Source organism: Podarcis tiliguerta (assembly GCF_965153285.1).
Source record: "Podarcis tiliguerta genome assembly, chromosome: 3".
Classification (NCBI taxonomy): domain Eukaryota; kingdom Metazoa; phylum Chordata; class Lepidosauria; order Squamata; family Lacertidae; genus Podarcis; species Podarcis tiliguerta.
Window position 1 is genome coordinate 110,382,554 of NC_139536.1, and position 16,851 is coordinate 110,399,404.

A 16,851-nucleotide genomic window follows, 5' to 3' on the forward strand; every position below is an offset into this window, starting at 1 on the left:
AACAAACAAGATGAATTTTAACAGGGAGAAATGTAAAGTATTGCACTTGGGCAAAAAAAATGAGAGGCACAAATACAAGATGGGTGACACCTGGCTTGAGAGCAGTACATGTGAAAAGGATCTAGGAGTCTTGGTTGACCACAAACTTAACATGAGCCAACAGTGTGACGCGGCAGCTAAAAAAGCCAATGCAATTCTGGGCTGCATCAATAGGAGTATAGCATCTAGATCAAGGGAAGTCATAGTGCCACTGTATTCTGCTCTGGTCAGACCTCACCTGGAGTACTGTGTCCAGTTCTGGGCACCACAGTTCAAGAAGGACACTGACAAACTAGAACGTGTACAGAGGAGGGCAACCAAAATGGTCAAAGGCCTGGAAACAATGCCTTATGAGGATCGGCTAAGGGAGCTGGGCATGTTTAGCCTGGAGAAGAGGAGGTTAAGGGGTGATATGATAGCCATGTTCAAATATATAAAAGGATGTCACATAGAGGAGGGAGAAAGGTTGTTTTCTGCTGCTCCAGAGAAGCGGACACGGAGCAATGGATACAAACTACAAGAAAGAAGATTCCACCTAAACATTAGGAAGAACTTCCTGACAGTAAGAGCTGTTCGACAGTGGAATTTGCTGCCAAGGAGTGTGGTGGAGTCTCCTTCTTTGGAGGTCTTTAAGCAGAGGCTTGACAACCATATGTCAGGAGTGCTCTGATGGTGTTTCCTGCTTGGCAGGGGGTTGGACTCGATGACCCTTGCGGTCTCTTCCAACTCTATGATTCTATGATTCTATGATTCTATGATTCTTTGCATTCCTTTCTACCTGAGGGGGAAAGGAACAGATTAAGGTACATCTCAGAACAGCAAGGTACGCCTTCTTTCATATGTAGACGCTTGTGGGGGGCCGGACTATATTTTGAAAAATAATAATGAACGAATTCCTATGCCCCACAAATAACCCAGAGATGCATTTTAAATAATGGAACACATTCTACTCATGTAAAAACACACTGATTCTGGAAAGAAACAGTAGGCACAAGGCCTCTAGCTTGACTAGTTAGCTGAGCTTATAGCTCTCTATGTGCATCAAAACAAAGATCTATTTGAAATAAAGATCATCTCCTGCATGTAAGTGAGCTTTGATACTCATAATCTTTTATTTCATTTCTTATTTCCATACAACACAGCAGAAGTTGTCATTTTCATGGCTGAACAATGCAATACATTTGTAAATTACTTGTTTTTGTTTTTTTTTATTAAAAAAAAAAACATACTGAAATTTTTGTTTCCGAAACTAATGGTGAAATCTTCAAACACTGCAATAGTCCTAGTGAAATTGCTCAAGGGCTGAGGCCAAAATAACAGAAAACTGTTGACTTCAAATCCACTAATCACTCCAATAAATTTCCTGATTTCTCACTCAGGACTTAAAGGAAAGCATACCTTATTTACTAGTCATCTGGTGTACAATACACACCTACATGGTTTATGAAAAATGAACTGTACAATCAAGATTCAATGAAGTCATATACAGTTACCATATTGCCATATTTACATTCAGAAAAATTAATCTCACCAGAACCACAACAAATAAATACATAAATAAATAAATAGAAGATTGTGCTCAATGTGAAGTTAAAAAAAAAAGTAAACTTTTCAAATACCATGCACATGAAGTACATTTAATTATAAGGGTAAACCAAGTCTTTAACTGATGCTACAACTGACTACAGATTTACTTGTAGCCTAACAGGGACAAACAAATAATACACTCAGTTAAATTTGTATACAATATAAATCAGGGTGTTAGCTTTCTTTCAGTTTGCCAACCAAGTCATTTCTAAAATGTTATTACCGTATATACACGAGTATAAGCCGAATCGAGTATATGCCGAGGCACCTAATTTTACCACAAAAAACTGGGAAAACTTATTGACTCAAGTATAAGCTGGTTCTCCACACCACAAACCTGGTGGTGGCGGCAGCGGCGGAGGAAGAACAAGCAGCCCAAAAGGGCTGCTTTCAGCATAAAAAATGTGCTGAAAGGGACTTCCGGGTTGGCGCCATCGCCGAATGGCGGACTCCCTCCGAGCTCCGGAGGGAGTCTGCTCGGCAGGGGCTGGGTCCTACCGCACCGGCGATGCGGGGACCCTTAGAAACCACGGCCACGGAGGCCGTGGACATGGAGACTCGGCTTGCACCGTTAGCGCCCTCCCGACTCGTGAAGGAGCCTTTTTAAAGGCTACGGATCGGGTGCCGGGGAGAAGCGTGGTGCCTTGAGTCCTCTGCTTCCCCTGCTGAGCGCAGCCGCATGCCATCCGGCGGAGAGCGCTGACTTCTTCCATTGAAAATTCGGACTTTTCAACAATAACCCGTGAGTAAATTTGGAAATCGGGTTCAAAAGGAGGAAAAAAGAAATTTTTTTTTCGAATTGGATACGAGCGGGGGGGATTCAAAAAGGAAGTCAGTCCCCTCCCTATTGTAAATTGTCTAAAACAAAGACGGGGAAACCAAGACCCAAAAAGGCTTGCATTGCTGATAAAAATTACAATTCCACGATGGGGAACTACAAGAACTGTGCTGGAGGAGGAACTGGAGAAGGGAAACACAACCCCCCCCCCTGGGAACCGGGGCGATTGAAGAGAGAGCCTGGTGAAAGGAGTCGGAGAGTTCGACAGTTTTCAAAATAGCTGTCAAAGTCGGAAAGTGGAGTGGATTTTATTATGAGAACTTGGCTGGTTAAATTTGCTTCAATTTGCTACAATTTGTTAAAATCTGGATACAAAATGGCGAATATGGATAACAACTTGACTTTTGGACTAGAGGAAACAAAGTTATAACAATCCCCCTCGAGGAGCTTCGGGACATTACAAGGACTGGGAAAGTGGAAAAACACCAATGGAATTTTACAGAACTGGTTACCTTCTGGGAAAGCTGCAAAACGGAAACAACATCTCGTCTGCAGGGTGTTTTCTTTTTTTTTTTTTTTTTTTTTTAAAGGAGACAATAGACTTTTCTATTGAAGAAAGGAAGGGACTGAACGTAAGGTTTTGCCCCTGAACAACAACCATCCCTGCAGACTTACCAAACTTGCGAATTACAACGTTTAAGCAGCGGAACAAAAGGAAATTAGACTACAAACCGGAAAGAACAACGGAGGGAGTTTTACTACAATTTTCTTAAAGACTGAAGTTAAAGCTTTGGAGAATAATAATAATAATAATAATTTTGATTATCAAAAAATTTATTTCTAATTTTAAAAAAAAAGGGAAAGCCAGCTGGAGTTGGGGAAAAGTTGTGATTTATGGCCTTAAGAATTCCAGGCAGATACTAGGGGTTGATAGTCAGGGGGAAATTAAACCGGGGACAGGGGGGGGAGAACTAAAACTCCAAAGGCTTGCCAACTTTGTTCTTTTTTGTTGAATTGGTCTTTCTTTTTTATTATTCATTATATCTCTTATTTTTTACCTTTTCTATTGTTATTATCTGGGGTGCTTTTTTTATCAAAAATGGAAATTGTGGAATGAAAGGGGGTGGGTCCTGGGGAAAGAACATTGGGTTGTTTATTATTATTAAGGGTAAAACAAATTAAGCTTTAATTTGAAAGGGGAATTTGTGCGGCCAACAATGTGAAATGGGAATATGGTGGGGGTGGGGGAAGGGGGGAGTCCCATAAGTGATTATGCATTTTTTGAAAAATTTTAATAAATATTATTTAAAAAAAAAAAAAAATGTGCTGAAAAAGTCGGCTTATACTGGAGTATATACGGTATTAATAAAGCAGAGGCCCTTTGCAACTCTGGCCAAATTTTGGGGTCATTTGCTACCTAAAAGCATCATTAGCTCCAAAATATAACTTAGAAATATTCCCAGGCACATGTTACCTGGGAATCTGTGCAAGCAAGCACAGCTAGGACAAAATTGTCTCTGGGTCTTAAGTGAATCACTGACACAAAGGGAAGGGATAAACTATATGCCAAAATGTATGCATATCATTCAACAATCTGGTTTAACTGGAGAACAGTGGAGGCGCCACTTTGTCATAAATGACCGCTACAACCCTAAGCTGTACACATCTACTCAGAAGTCCCACTAAGTTCTGACTGAGTTTCAGTGAAGCTTATTTCCAGTAGGATTGCAACCTCAACCACGATGTTGGATAAGCACATGCCAGCAGATGTTTTGGGTTACAACTCTCATCAGCCCCAGTCATCATGGGCAATGATCAGCGATGTGAATTGTGGACCAAAACTTCTGGAACGCACTAGGCTTATTTATATCCCTTTAGCAAGTAACCAGAATATTCAAAAGCTCACACTCTTAAAAAATATTATCCTTTTCAAGTACCTTTTAGCTCATGAGCAAACGAAATTATTAAGCAGGAACCTCCTGCCAAATTAACTTTTTGTGTTAATAGGCTGTCTACGTCTTTTAAATTAATTCAAATTCCATTAGTTTCATTTAATATCTTTTCACAGGCATTTTAAGTACCAGGACTGAGATCAGATACCTTGACCCCAATAAGAAATAGCTTACCAGAATAAAGAAAACATGCCTGTATTTAAAAAAGCTTCACAAATTAAGCAGTTTTTATTTAATAATGCCTCTTAGGAATTCAAACTGTTATTTCAATAAGGGTATGTCGCAGTGTAGCTGCAATCTGCTACAAATCTGAACATGTATATAGGTATTTCTATATAGTGCTGTTGGTGAAGGATGTGTAAAGAAACTCTATAGAACTGTTAATACAGCTGGTGTGATCAATCATTAACTCTTCCACCTCCTGTTACATGAAAGATTCCAAGATCCCAGCATATGAAACTCAGTGGAGTGCAATTGTAGCTGTTCCAGGGACAGAGGACGTACAAAAATCATAGCGCCCCAAATCTGAATGCCCCAAGGTCACCCTGAGGACCAAACCATGAAGCCCAGGTTTTTCTATTTACTACGAGACTGTTTAAAAATAGGGTTACATCCTTGAGGCTGCCTTCATTGCAAGCTCTGTTGAAACAGAGTAGATATATATCAAAACCAAATCTTGTCCCTTCTCTCGTTTGCTGAAAGTGTGATAAACAGCAGCTTCCGAGGAACGTGGAAATGACAATGTCAGACGTTCAGGGAGTGACTGATCTGATTTTGTGGGCGCTATGCTTTCGGCAACACCAGTGAACATGAGGGGGCTGTGTTGCCAGGAAACATCTGCAAGGCCCCCAAATGGCAGCAAAGGATCAGATGAAAACAGTTGCCGAATGCAATTAAATCGCCAAGGAATCATTAACACTGAAACACTACTGGGCCTTGGAACAAAATATACTGTATATCTTACAGTGTTGCCTCTTGGGGCTCAGTTCATTCATCTCCATGTACATGATGATGAGGATGATGAGGATACTAAGTATTAAGTCTTTACGTTATGCTTTTCCTCTTCATTTAAAAAGGAAAACAGAACCAAGAAGAAATTCCTCGCAGTAGCACACATGGCCTGTTAGTGCCGCTCCCTTCATGCCTCTGCCCACTGACGGCTCCTTTGTAGTCCTATGAGATTGGAGAGCTTTTCACAGTTCTCAAGTTTCACGGATTCTGCTTTCTGTTTCAGCCGCTCATCTCTGTACAGCTTCGCCAAATTCGATAGCTCAGATTCTAAGAAGAAAGAAAAGGAACAGCCTGGGTAGCAACACTTTTGTCTTAAAAAACGGGGTTGAAGAGTACTGGGAGAAAAAGATACAACTCAAAAGAGGCTCTGCTCAGCGCTCCCTTTGAATATTTTTTTTTTCTTGAATCCCCCCTCTAAAAACTAGGTGTGCCTTATGGTCAGGTGTGCCTTATGGAGCGAAAAATACGGTATGACGTAGTGGAATACAGAGAAAACAGAAACCACTGTGGGCTAGTTCAGCAGGACACAGTAGAGAATTTTCCAATGGTATTGTTTCCATTCTATCAGCCAGCTCTAAACTAGCGTGGAGCTTGAGATCTACTTCTCTCCTTGTATCATTATAGATGCTAGCCATTTTTGTGCACCTGACTTTGGCATGCCACAAATGCTCTTTGACATTGTCAGAGTTCGTTGTCGAGATTTTAAATCAATACACACATGTGGGGTGCTTAAGAACGAACAAAACACAACCTACTTTGTTGTTTTTCTTTCCTGCAGCTAGTCTGGATATAATCGATATAATCTTTTTCAATGTGTTTTTCAAGCTCTTCAAGCTCTTCAGCGTTATAGTTATGCTCAAAGTTTTTATCAACGTAGTAAGGCACCTGTAGATTCTGTGTTTCTCTAACAATCGTGTGCCCAAGATTCCTGAAAGAGGAAGCAAACAATGAAAGCATTTTAACCACTTGAAAAAGAAAAGGAAATACGGTTTTGCCATATTAACATTTGTATTTGAAATTGCCTGTCTTCTAAAAATAGAAATGTTCTCAAAGTAAATTGCATATTCTTTCTCTGTTGTGAGAATATGCAATTTTGGCATATCCTTTAATCTATAGGATCCTGTAATTCCTGGAGTCCTGTCCAGCTATTATAGAATCCACATAGATGCTAATATAATCCAAAAGAATTGCAGCTCTTTGAACTGGTCAGTATTATGACCAATTCATTTCTGAAATGTACAGAAGGATCTGAAAAATAAAGCAAACCTGTCAGGATGTGACATAATGTGTGGCATCCAACTAAATTCTTTTAGTGCAAGGATTTCCATTTGTGAAACAGAACATCCAAATCTGCTCCGGGGGATTGGAGAAATCCCCAGAACAGATTTTGGGGAGGGGAGAGGGTGGGGAAGTTGTGTTGCACAATTAGAAGCCCGTGTGCTAACAGAACAACTTGGTTGAATACTGCCAATAAGGAAGACTGAGTGATGTACCGTATTTTTCGCTCTATACGACGCACCCAACCATAGGACGCACCTTGTTATAGAGGGGGAGAACAAGAAAAAAAATTCTCCCCCTCTCTGCTCAGCGCCCCTTCAGCGAAGCGGCAGGAGACACGGAGCCGCTTCCATTTCTCCTCCCGCTTCACTGAAGGGGCGCTGCGCAGAGGGGGGGGGGATTTTTTCCCCTTGTTCTCCCCCTCTAAAACAAGGTGCGTTCACCCAAAGCCTCCAGAGCACAGCGGGAGTTCCCGCCGTGCTCTGGAGGCTTCAGGCGGCTACCTTGGAAGCCTGGAGAGCGAGAGGGGTCGGTGCGCACTGACCCCTCTTGCTCCCCAGGCTTCAGTGAAGGCAACCTGAAGACTCTGGAGCGCAGCAGGAGTTCCCGCTGGGCTCCGGAGGCTTCGGGTTCCTTTCGACCTGTTCTTTGGGGCTGGCGGGGGGAAGCGCTGCTTTCCCCCACCGCCAGCCTCAAAGATCCCTGAAGCCTTCAGAGCGCAGTGCAAGTTCCCGCTGCGCTCCGCAGGCTTCGGGTTCCTTTAGCTGTAGCCGGGAGAGCAAGACTCTCCTGGGCTTCAGCGAAAGGAACCTGAAGCCTCTGTAACGCAGCGGGAACTCGCGTTGCGCTCCGAAGGCTTCAGGCAGCTATCCCTGAAGCCAGGAGAGCGAGAGGGGTCGGTGCGCACCGACCCCTCTCGCTCTCCAGGCTTCATCGAAAGCAACGCAAAGCCTCTGGAGCACGGAGGGAGCGCTCCCTCTGCGCTTCAGAGGCTTCACATTGCTATCGCTGAAGCCAAAGAGCCTGCATTCGCTCCATAAGATGCACACACATTTCCCCTTAATTTTTAGAGGGGGAGAAGTGCGTCCTATAGAGCGAAAAATATGGCAAATTATAATGATTCTTCACACTATTTATTGTTATATGAGCTAAGAATTGTACTGAATGTTGCATGGGCAGGAGGCAGCCACCAAACATGAAGTAAAGCTGTATCTTACAGGACTGCAGAGCTGCTGGTGGGAAATCACTTGAAAATAAGGCAGAGGTGTCTTGCAATAGCTAATTGCAAGATTTCTCTGCCCACCTTCGAGCAATTTCCCCATTCCATTGCGGCCCTGTAGGACCGACTCCATCACGTTTTGCAGACTTCTCCATTCACTTAAAACTAGGAAGGTGGGTGGGGAGAGACAGGGGAAAGATCTGTTTCACAAGCTTGCCTTCTCCTCAAGCAATGCTAGACACAACCATAAATATTTATTAAATTCCACCTTTAATGCTGGTTACTTTGTCTAAAATCTAGCACACAAGCTTTTAAAACAGCCAATAGTTTTCCACATGCCTTAGTCTCTATCTCTTCAAGTAATGTCTAACTCGCCAGTTGAGACCGAAGCCTTTTTCTACTGGTTTTATTGAAACTTTATTTAAACTGGGCATGAAAATGATGAAGAAATCAAGCAACTATGAACAGGTTTTAAACTATCTTGCGGTATCAGAATGCTCCAGTTTGCTCCTATTTCAAGTAGTTCTCGACAGTGTGGCTTTCAGGAGTGCATTTAGTATTTATTCAGCTTTCATAAAGTCCTCATTTATAAAAAGGATAACTGATTCTCTGTAAAGTGCTAAAAGGAAATATATAGTTGTTGCATTACAGCTATGACCTATATCTTTCAAGATGGAAATTAATCACCCTGTTTGAAAAGGCTGTGCTTGAATATATGGCTGTGGGGGCTGCCTTTTCCACAGCAAAAAGCTTTAATCAACCTCCCAATTTAACTGGTATTAATAGATAACAGATCACGTTAATCTCTATATTGGACAAGTCAATTCTCCCAGAAGAGCAAAGAAAAACACCAGGACTTACGACTTGAAGAAGAGGCTGTAGGGTGGGTTAGTTGTCGTCAGTTGAGTTACTATTGACACAACTATTATAATAAAAACTGGCAGTAACTGGATAAATGCAGAGTATGAATTCTGGAAATGAAAACCATCGTTAGTGAAACATATAAGCAAGGGATTTAAGAAAATCAAAACAATAAGCGTAAAAAGTAGCCTCCAGATAAAGGCAGATTAGCTAGCTATTAGTCTTTCAAGCAAAACTAGTTGTGGTTTAAATTAGCCCAAGTAAAGTATTGATGGACACCTATCTATTGATCAAGGCTCTTTAATACAAATAATATGGGAAGGGGAGAGCAGCTTGCTTATTCCTTTGAGGGCTATAAAGAAATAACACATGCTTGCTCCTTTTTTTAATTTGATTTTTATATACACAATGCTGCCTTAAATAGGTCATCACAACAACTCCCGCCTAAGACTAGCTTTTTGTCATGTAAATGTTCATTTCTACTTAATGCTGAAGACCTTGATAGCTTTTTAAAATCAGTGGTGCAAGGATTCTCCTAAATGTGTTCAATTGTTTTTCTTCAATGTAATTCTCTGTGTTTCCTCCTTCCTGTAAATAAATCCCTGATGTTCAAGGTGGGTTATATCCAGCAGTATCACTCACCTAACCATTTTCAGCGATTCATTCCCCTTCCACCTGCAGAACCCACCCCCAAATCTACTCCAGAGCATGGAGGAATTTGCAAAATCTCTCCCCCCCAGCCCTGCATAGACAAACCTCCTGCTGCCACAAAGTGCTTTTCACGAACAGAGGTCAATATGCCCACTCCCCAGCTCAATAAATATGCCTTTTGGCTCCATAACCTCTTCCCATTCTAGAGAAGCTTACCTTAGCCCTTTGTCACATCACACCACACAATCCTTGCACATTCACCCACCTAATATTTCACTCCCCAAACGCCCACAAATAAGGTTAATTTTCAGTTTTATCTTTTCTCCGAAGTGTGCCCCATGCTATTAAGTGAAATTTGCATCCACATAGGAACTGGAGTCTCTGTCTCTCTGTTCCTGGCAAAAGCTGTTCAAATTCTTTGCCAGCAAATGTTCTTGAAGAGCAACTTACAATTAAGAACTGCAACAATTACCGTATTTTTTGCTCCATAAGACGCACCTAGTTTTTGGAGGAGGAAAACAAGAAAAAATATATTCTAGATCCCAGAAGCCAGAACAGCAAGAGGGATCGCTGTGCAGTGAAAGCAGCAATCCCTCTTGCTGTTCTGGCTTCTGGGATAGCTGCGCAGCCTGCATTCGCTCCATAAGGTGCACACACATTTCCCCTTACTTTTCAGGAGGGAAAAAGTGAGTCTTATAGAGCAAAAAATACGGTAAATATCACTTCCTCTTAAATGCTGGAAAATCGTAAGCAACGCGATTCTTTCCTAAGGAAAAGAAACAAGTAGAAGTGTTTTGTGGGTGCTCTTAACAGCTTCCTGCTCCCAAGTACCTGTGGTGTAGTTTCTTCCTCCTCTTCTTCCTCTGTCCAAGTCCTATCATGCCTGTTCCGTGGCTGATAACATGGGGGATCCATTGATGAATTTGAAAACATGTGGATATTTCCTGTTGTTTTTTTAAAAAAACAATGGGCTTTGTTTACTTATTTAATAGTAACGCATGTCCTATTTAAATGGGAGAGAAGAATAGCTACTTGCCCTTGTCATAAAAATATTAGTTTCAGAGTGAGATAATTTATTACGGTCAAAGACCAGCTCACATAACATAACACAATAAAAACAGCGTTCATAAAGATAAAACATACATACATACAATCGGAGCAGATTGCAGCAATACCTGATGAGTTAAAATTGAGATATATACATAAACCCGTACAACTGAGATTGGGGCTATCATAAAAATAAAATGACCCTGAGGCATCCCAAAGGGCAACTTCAGCATTTCCCTAGTAATCTGTTTTATTCTAGAGGATCTGGGCGCAGAATCTGGCTACCAGCCAGGTCGTATTGTGATCTTTGCCTAAGAGGAGAAAATTAAGTTTAGACTTGTCTGAAAGATCAGCGAGCCTTTTCAGCAAAGGATCAATGGTGCCTCTACGAATCTCAACATAAAAAGGACATCTAAAAAATATATGTTCGGGGCTTTCTATTTCCCCTAATGGGCAGCCGCAAAGTCTCTGTGCATACAGGACTCTTCTATAGGAGCCTTCCAGAACCGGTGAGGGCAAGGCCGAGTTTCTAGCAAGAGTAAAAGCCCTTCTTGCGTTTCTGGATGTGAGGAAATAGATATGCTGCTGGAGCGACTACGTATCTCCCATTTTCTATGATTTTATAATCGGGGACCCTTGTACAGTCCTGTTGTCTCTCTATAACAATGATTCTTTGCCTAACCACAGATCTAGCTTGGCCCAGGCCCATAGTTATGAGGCTTTGGGGAGCAAGGATCAGTTTTTGAAATATTAGTTTCAATTTCCATAAAAGCTAACAACTGTGGACCCAAGGTTGTGAAAAAGGCTGCTCTAGATAATCCCAGTTTTGGAAATAAACCAGGTATTATGTCATAAGAGTCTGGTTATCTCTGTATATACAGTGGTGCCTCGCAAGACGAAAAGAATCCGTTCCGCGAGTCTCTTTGTCTTGCGGTTTTTTCGTCTTGCGAAGCAAGCCCATTAGCGGATTAGCGCTATTAGCGCTATTAGCAGTTTAAGGGCTATTAACGGCTATTAAAGGCTTAAGGGATTAGCGGATTAGCTGCTAAAAGGCTATTAGCAGCTTAGCGCTTTAGAAAAAGGGGTTGGGGAGCGGAAAAAAACCTCAAGAATCGCAAGACATTTTCGTCTTGCGAAGCAAGCCCATAGAGAAATTCGTCCTGCGAAGCACCTCTGAAAACGGAAAACCCTTTCGTCTTGCGGGTTTTCTGTCTTGCGAGGCATTCGTCTTGCGGGGCACCACTGTACTCTGTATATACTTCAGAGCTGAAGTAAGAATCTATTTATTAAGAACATATATAGAATCTTCAACAGTAAGACCTGTCTAGGTATTAACTGGACACCTCAAATGACTGCAGTTGCAGAATTTCTGGAATGTCATTGGCAAAGGAAATCAAAAAATGTAGGTACTTGAACTTTTGTTACAGGGCTTTTATTTACCGGCTGCCTGGTGTTTTGTGAAGCATCAGCTAATAATGGTTTTTGTAGCACTCACCTGTTGGGAAGTTGCCTCCAAAAAACATATTAAATATTTCTTCTGGTGTGATGTCTGATTCAAACTCTCTGTAATAGTTATAATGCTTGGGAAGGTTGGTATAACAAGTCTCCTGTTCATCTCCAAATTGATCATATTGTAATCTCTTTTCAGGGTTGCTCAAAACTGCAAAAGCAGTGCCTATTGCTGCAGGATGGAAGAAGAAGAAGAAAATGTTGCATTCTTGTCACTTATCACAATGCCCAACTTGCAAAGGACTGCAATGTGCTAAGTGTTTTAGAAACACTTTAACATATAACTAATGACCTGTCTTACAGGCCCTGCGGAAAGAAATCAGATCCTGCAGGGCCCTGGTCTCATGAGGCAGAGCGTTCCACCAGGCCGGAGCCAGAGTTGAAAAGGCCCTGGCTCTGGTTGAAGCCAATCTAACTTCCTTAGGGCCTGGGACCACTAGGGTGTGGTTATTTATGGACCTTGAGGCTCTCCGTGGGGCATACCAGGAGAGGCGGTCCTGTAGGTACGAGGGTCCTAGGCCGTGATGGTGCAGCTTTATTGTGGTGATCTACAAACCTTTAAACGCATCTGTTGCTCCTGGTGCACAGTTCTTGTCTGGATGAAATTTCAGGGCAAGTTTTCGGTATGCTTTTTTCAATTCTTCGTCTTTGGCATCTCTCCCAACACCTAGAATCTCATAGTAATTCTTACTGTTCTTTATTCTACAAAAGAAGCACAACCCTTTACATACGGATCTTTCCTCTTAGGACTTACAGAAAGCTTCTTACTAGATTAAGGTTACTAGACGTCCCCGTTTCCTGGGGACAGTCCTTGGATTTGCAGCTTTCTCAGCATTCACATGTAGCGAATAATAAGTGTCCCCGGATTCATTGAAAAAAATCTGATAACCTTATACTATACTAAGCATGACTTCAAACACTGTAAAGAAAAGTAGAAGCAGATGCATGTTTCAGACTTCTGCATCAATGGAGAAGCTATTTCAATAGCCTTTTCTATTGGAATAGTTATACTTTACTATGAATCTGTTTCATTGATGCTGAGTCCACCAGTCTTTATTTGGCACCAGAAATAGTCAAAGTTAAGTCTGATGTGTATGGAATGTCTTATTTAGATCAGCAGCTGCCTATATGGCACCTGTGGGTACCACATCATAGCGTCCACTGTTACAATTCCTAGCTAAATGATAGCCAGGTGGCAGTTTGGTGGAAGAATGCATACCCACCACTTCATCTAGGAAGAAAGCACATGGGCAAGCATTTGAGCAACAACGCACTGTTACTGTGATAGTGCCTGTATGGCTAATGAGATAAGTAAGTAACAAACTAATTTGTTGTTGGTTTCAAAGACAGTAATGCAACCTATAAAAGGTAAAGTAAAGGTACCCCTGCCCGTACGGGCCAGTCTTGCCAGACTCTAGGGTTGTGCGCTCATCTCACTCTATAGGCCGGGAGTCAGCGCTGTCCTCAGACACTTCCGGGTCACGTGGCCAGCGTGACAAAGCTGCATCTGGCGAGCCAGCGCAGCACACGGAACGCCGTTTACCTTCCCGCTGGTAAGCGGTCCCTATTTATCTACTTGCACCCAGGGATGCTTTCAAACTGCTAGGTTGGCAGGCGCTGGGACCGAACGACAGGAGCGCACCCCGCTGGGGGATTCGAACCACCGACCATGCGATCGGCAATGCAACCTATAGCACAAACCTAACATCAAAGTAAACAAGCTTAAGTCTCAGTGTATTCAGGGTAGGAAGTGTGCATAGGTTGCAATCCTATGCATAGTTATCTGGGAATAAGACTTACTTAATGGCGGGAAAAACCATTCAGTCTGAATTATAAGAAAACTGTCCTAATTTGCACCTCCCAGGTTTATATACAGACGGCAATGTATCCTTCAAATTTCACATTTCTTTGAATTTTATGATCAGGTTTTTGGCTCCAAGAAGTACCAAAATGTGTAAAGGAATACATTTAAAAATGCAAATGTATTGGATAAAATACATATTTACATCGTTTTTGTATGAGGTTTTTTTTTAATTACAGGTTGATGCAAGAATGGGACGGAACAGACTTGTACAGCAAAATACTAGAATTAAAATAGCCTTTAAAAAAAAACCTATTAGCAGTTTCTCATATTAAATCTGGCTTCTGTGGATCAGCTAAATTGATTTACCCATTAACTAGATGGACAGGCTGTGAGCCTAGTATTCGAGGCAGAAGGGTTTTCTATTTACCTTTGTACCCCAAGTAGCTGTTCTTTTGTGTAGGTCATGCTACCTTCCCCAGACGCTGACTGACTCCTGCCACTGTCACAGAGATGTTCCTTTTTTATCCTCTTACAGTCACTACACCCACAGTAATCAAAGTTGTCTCTCATTTCCTCCGATTTACATGCATTTCTTCTGAGCTCGTCAATCAATGCTGCAAAGAAAGACAGTTAATTTTCCTCAAATGCTACTACACAGCAAGTGAAGGTGGATGTTAAAGAGTCCCACCCCCACGGCAAATGCAGAATGTGAAAACTTTGCAAAGATGCTTAAGTGTGGTCCCTGTTCCGCAGGAGCTAAAGACCAGAAAAGCATTAAGAATTTACCGAACAGTATAGTTAAAATGCAGTACAATGGTAAACATATCTGCTCAGATGTTTAAGTCTTGTGTTGAATGGAGTTTGCTCCCAGGCAAGTGCATACAGGCTTGCAGACTAGATTTGGGTTTAGGGTTCAAATTGGGGGAAAGCAGGGTTATTGTGCCTTCAATAATTGTGTAGCAGGCAGAAATTCAACTTGATAAGTTTTTCAATAGTATGGTAACACAGTTAGGAACAAAGCTCATCCGTCACACATTTTATGACATTTGTGGCCATTTATTTTTGGGTCTTCCATTCCACCTGCAAGAGCACACTAAGCATATGGCGCCTCTTTTGAGGGTGGGTTGGAGGGCCCAATTCACATAAAGTGAACCGAAAATATTGTTGGCTCCTCTGGGGAATAAAGAACAAAACTTCTGCCTGTGGTGCTTGGCCCATGATGGCTCTTTCATATACACAAGTTGCCACCATGATGTATTTTATGCCACCGATGTATTTTATATGAGTTTGTGGTATATAAATAGAAATGAAATAATAATAGTAAGTGTGGGACTTCATTATTTAAAGCGGTAAACGAAGGCAGCATGTTTGCAATCTGCACAATGCCACAGAATGCTGACATAGAATGGTAAACAAAAGGGTATGCCACTAAAATCCAGTTTTCACTCCACTGGTTTCTTCCTTTATGCTTTCCATAGTTGGCCTTGGAACCCCCAAACTGAAGATAACTTCAATTCTCACACCCCATCTCCACATCTCCTCTTCTTGTTGCCCCCTTTGGCCCTATAGTCTACCCTACACTCCAGCCCTCAATGATCCGAGAACCACCAAACAGGGAGCTGTGTTAATCTACTTGGGAAAACAACAAGGGAAAGTCACCTTAATATAGAATAAAAACAAATCATAGCGGTGTGATGCAGCAGATATGCATGTTAAGCACACAGGCACACACACGGGCAGGGAAAGATACTGCAAGGAGTGGGGAACATTTTGTGTGCCTGGAACATTTTGTGTGCAAAGCTCAAGAAGCACCCAAGCCCCTGTTTTATATACAATTAAGCTTGGCACAGAAATGCCCCAGACCTACTGGACCTCTTCCAGCATTTCCCTCTTCCTCTCTACCAACTAAGGATGGCAATTCATGCATTTGAGGGATGCATCTGGAGAGAGCTTCTGCCACGCAAAAGGAAGCAACCCCTCACGCTGGTCAGCCCTTTTAAAAAGGCCAGCGGGCTTTCTTTGCGGAGGCGATCTGAGATCCCACGCCCCATATGCCGATCTCCCACCTTAAGGCCGATTCTCAGCCTGAATCTCAGCCTGCCCAGGCTCTGAGGCGATGGCACCACCAGCTTGAAGGGTTCGTTACCTTCAGCCCAGCGCTCCCCAGGGCTCAGCACTGCCATTTTCCAGCTGATGGAGAGGGAGGACCGGGGGGACGACCCCGGAAAGATCACGTGGCGCAGGATCCCCACCGCAGGGCAACCTGGGTGTTGTAGTCCTCGCATATGAATGGAGGCCTTACACCCACCCATAAACCCGTCCTCCTCGCGAGGAGAAATTTACACCACGGGGATTATTTTTAAAAAAATATTTATATAATGTATCTTAACGTATAATGTATCTTAATATATATATATATATATATATATATATATATATATATAATGTGTGTGTGTATATATCTATATCTAATGTATCTTTATATAGAGAGAGTACCTTAATATATATCTATATCTATATATAATATATATATAAAATGTATCCTAAGGTATAATGTATCTTAATACATATATAATGTATCTTAACGCGAATTTCTTCCAGGAAATCGCCATTGCAAAGCCTAACTGGCGCTTCGGAGGCTTTTCGCCACAGAGGCTTCCGCGGGCCAGAGTGCCGCACCTCTCGCCGTTCCCTAGAGCGCCGCGACTTCCGATCAAATACCGGAAGCCGAGGCTGTGTGACGCATAGGCTGTGTGACCCAACGGGTTTGGGTTGGCTACGACTCCCGTATATTTCACATAGACGGGCACTGGAGTCATCCAGAGGGCAGAGAAGACCCTCCCGGGCGTACAGCTCGAGTGCTTTCGAATTTTAAAGAAAATAACGGAAAGCAGTCAACCGTTATGACGTGAGGAACCTGTTCCTCTCGCTTATCCCCCGACTTCTTTTATTTGCTGCGCAAATCACCTCAAGATCTAACCCGATAATAAACGAAAAGCCTCTATAATGCACCTTCCGTTAGGCTCTCTGAGGGAAACGATGGCGGAGGGAGGGGTTTCCGTTTCCGGTATCCATTGCGGCAGAAGCGAGGCCCCGCGAGAGGAGGAGCGGCCGT

At 42.4% G+C, this 16,851-nt stretch overlaps 1 protein-coding gene across 3 annotated transcripts; it reads right to left on the reverse strand.

Annotated features, from left to right (window-relative positions):
• Window positions 1-1,127: 1,127 nt before the first annotated feature.
• Window positions 1,128-16,766, reverse strand: DNAJC18 (DnaJ heat shock protein family (Hsp40) member C18). Of its 3 annotated transcripts, none has more exons than XM_083435423.1 (9): window positions 16,704-16,766; window positions 14,164-14,350; window positions 12,489-12,634; window positions 11,919-12,104; window positions 10,208-10,320; window positions 8,726-8,835; window positions 6,123-6,295; window positions 3,732-5,634; window positions 1,128-2,033 (listed from the first exon to the last, which is right to left on the reverse strand). In XM_083435423.1, the coding sequence occupies exons 2-8, from the start codon at window positions 14,304-14,306 to the stop codon at window positions 5,495-5,497; spliced, it is 1,011 nt and encodes a 336-aa protein (XP_083291549.1). In that variant the 5' UTR covers window positions 14,307-14,350; window positions 16,704-16,766; the 3' UTR covers window positions 1,128-2,033; window positions 3,732-5,494. The 3 variants fall into 3 exon arrangements, with proteins under 3 accessions (XP_083291549.1, XP_083291547.1, XP_083291548.1); XM_083435421.1 differs by lacking the exon at window positions 16,704-16,766 and adding an exon at window positions 15,883-16,046; XM_083435422.1 differs by lacking the exon at window positions 16,704-16,766 and adding an exon at window positions 15,803-16,046.
• Window positions 16,767-16,851: the final 85 nt, after the last annotated feature.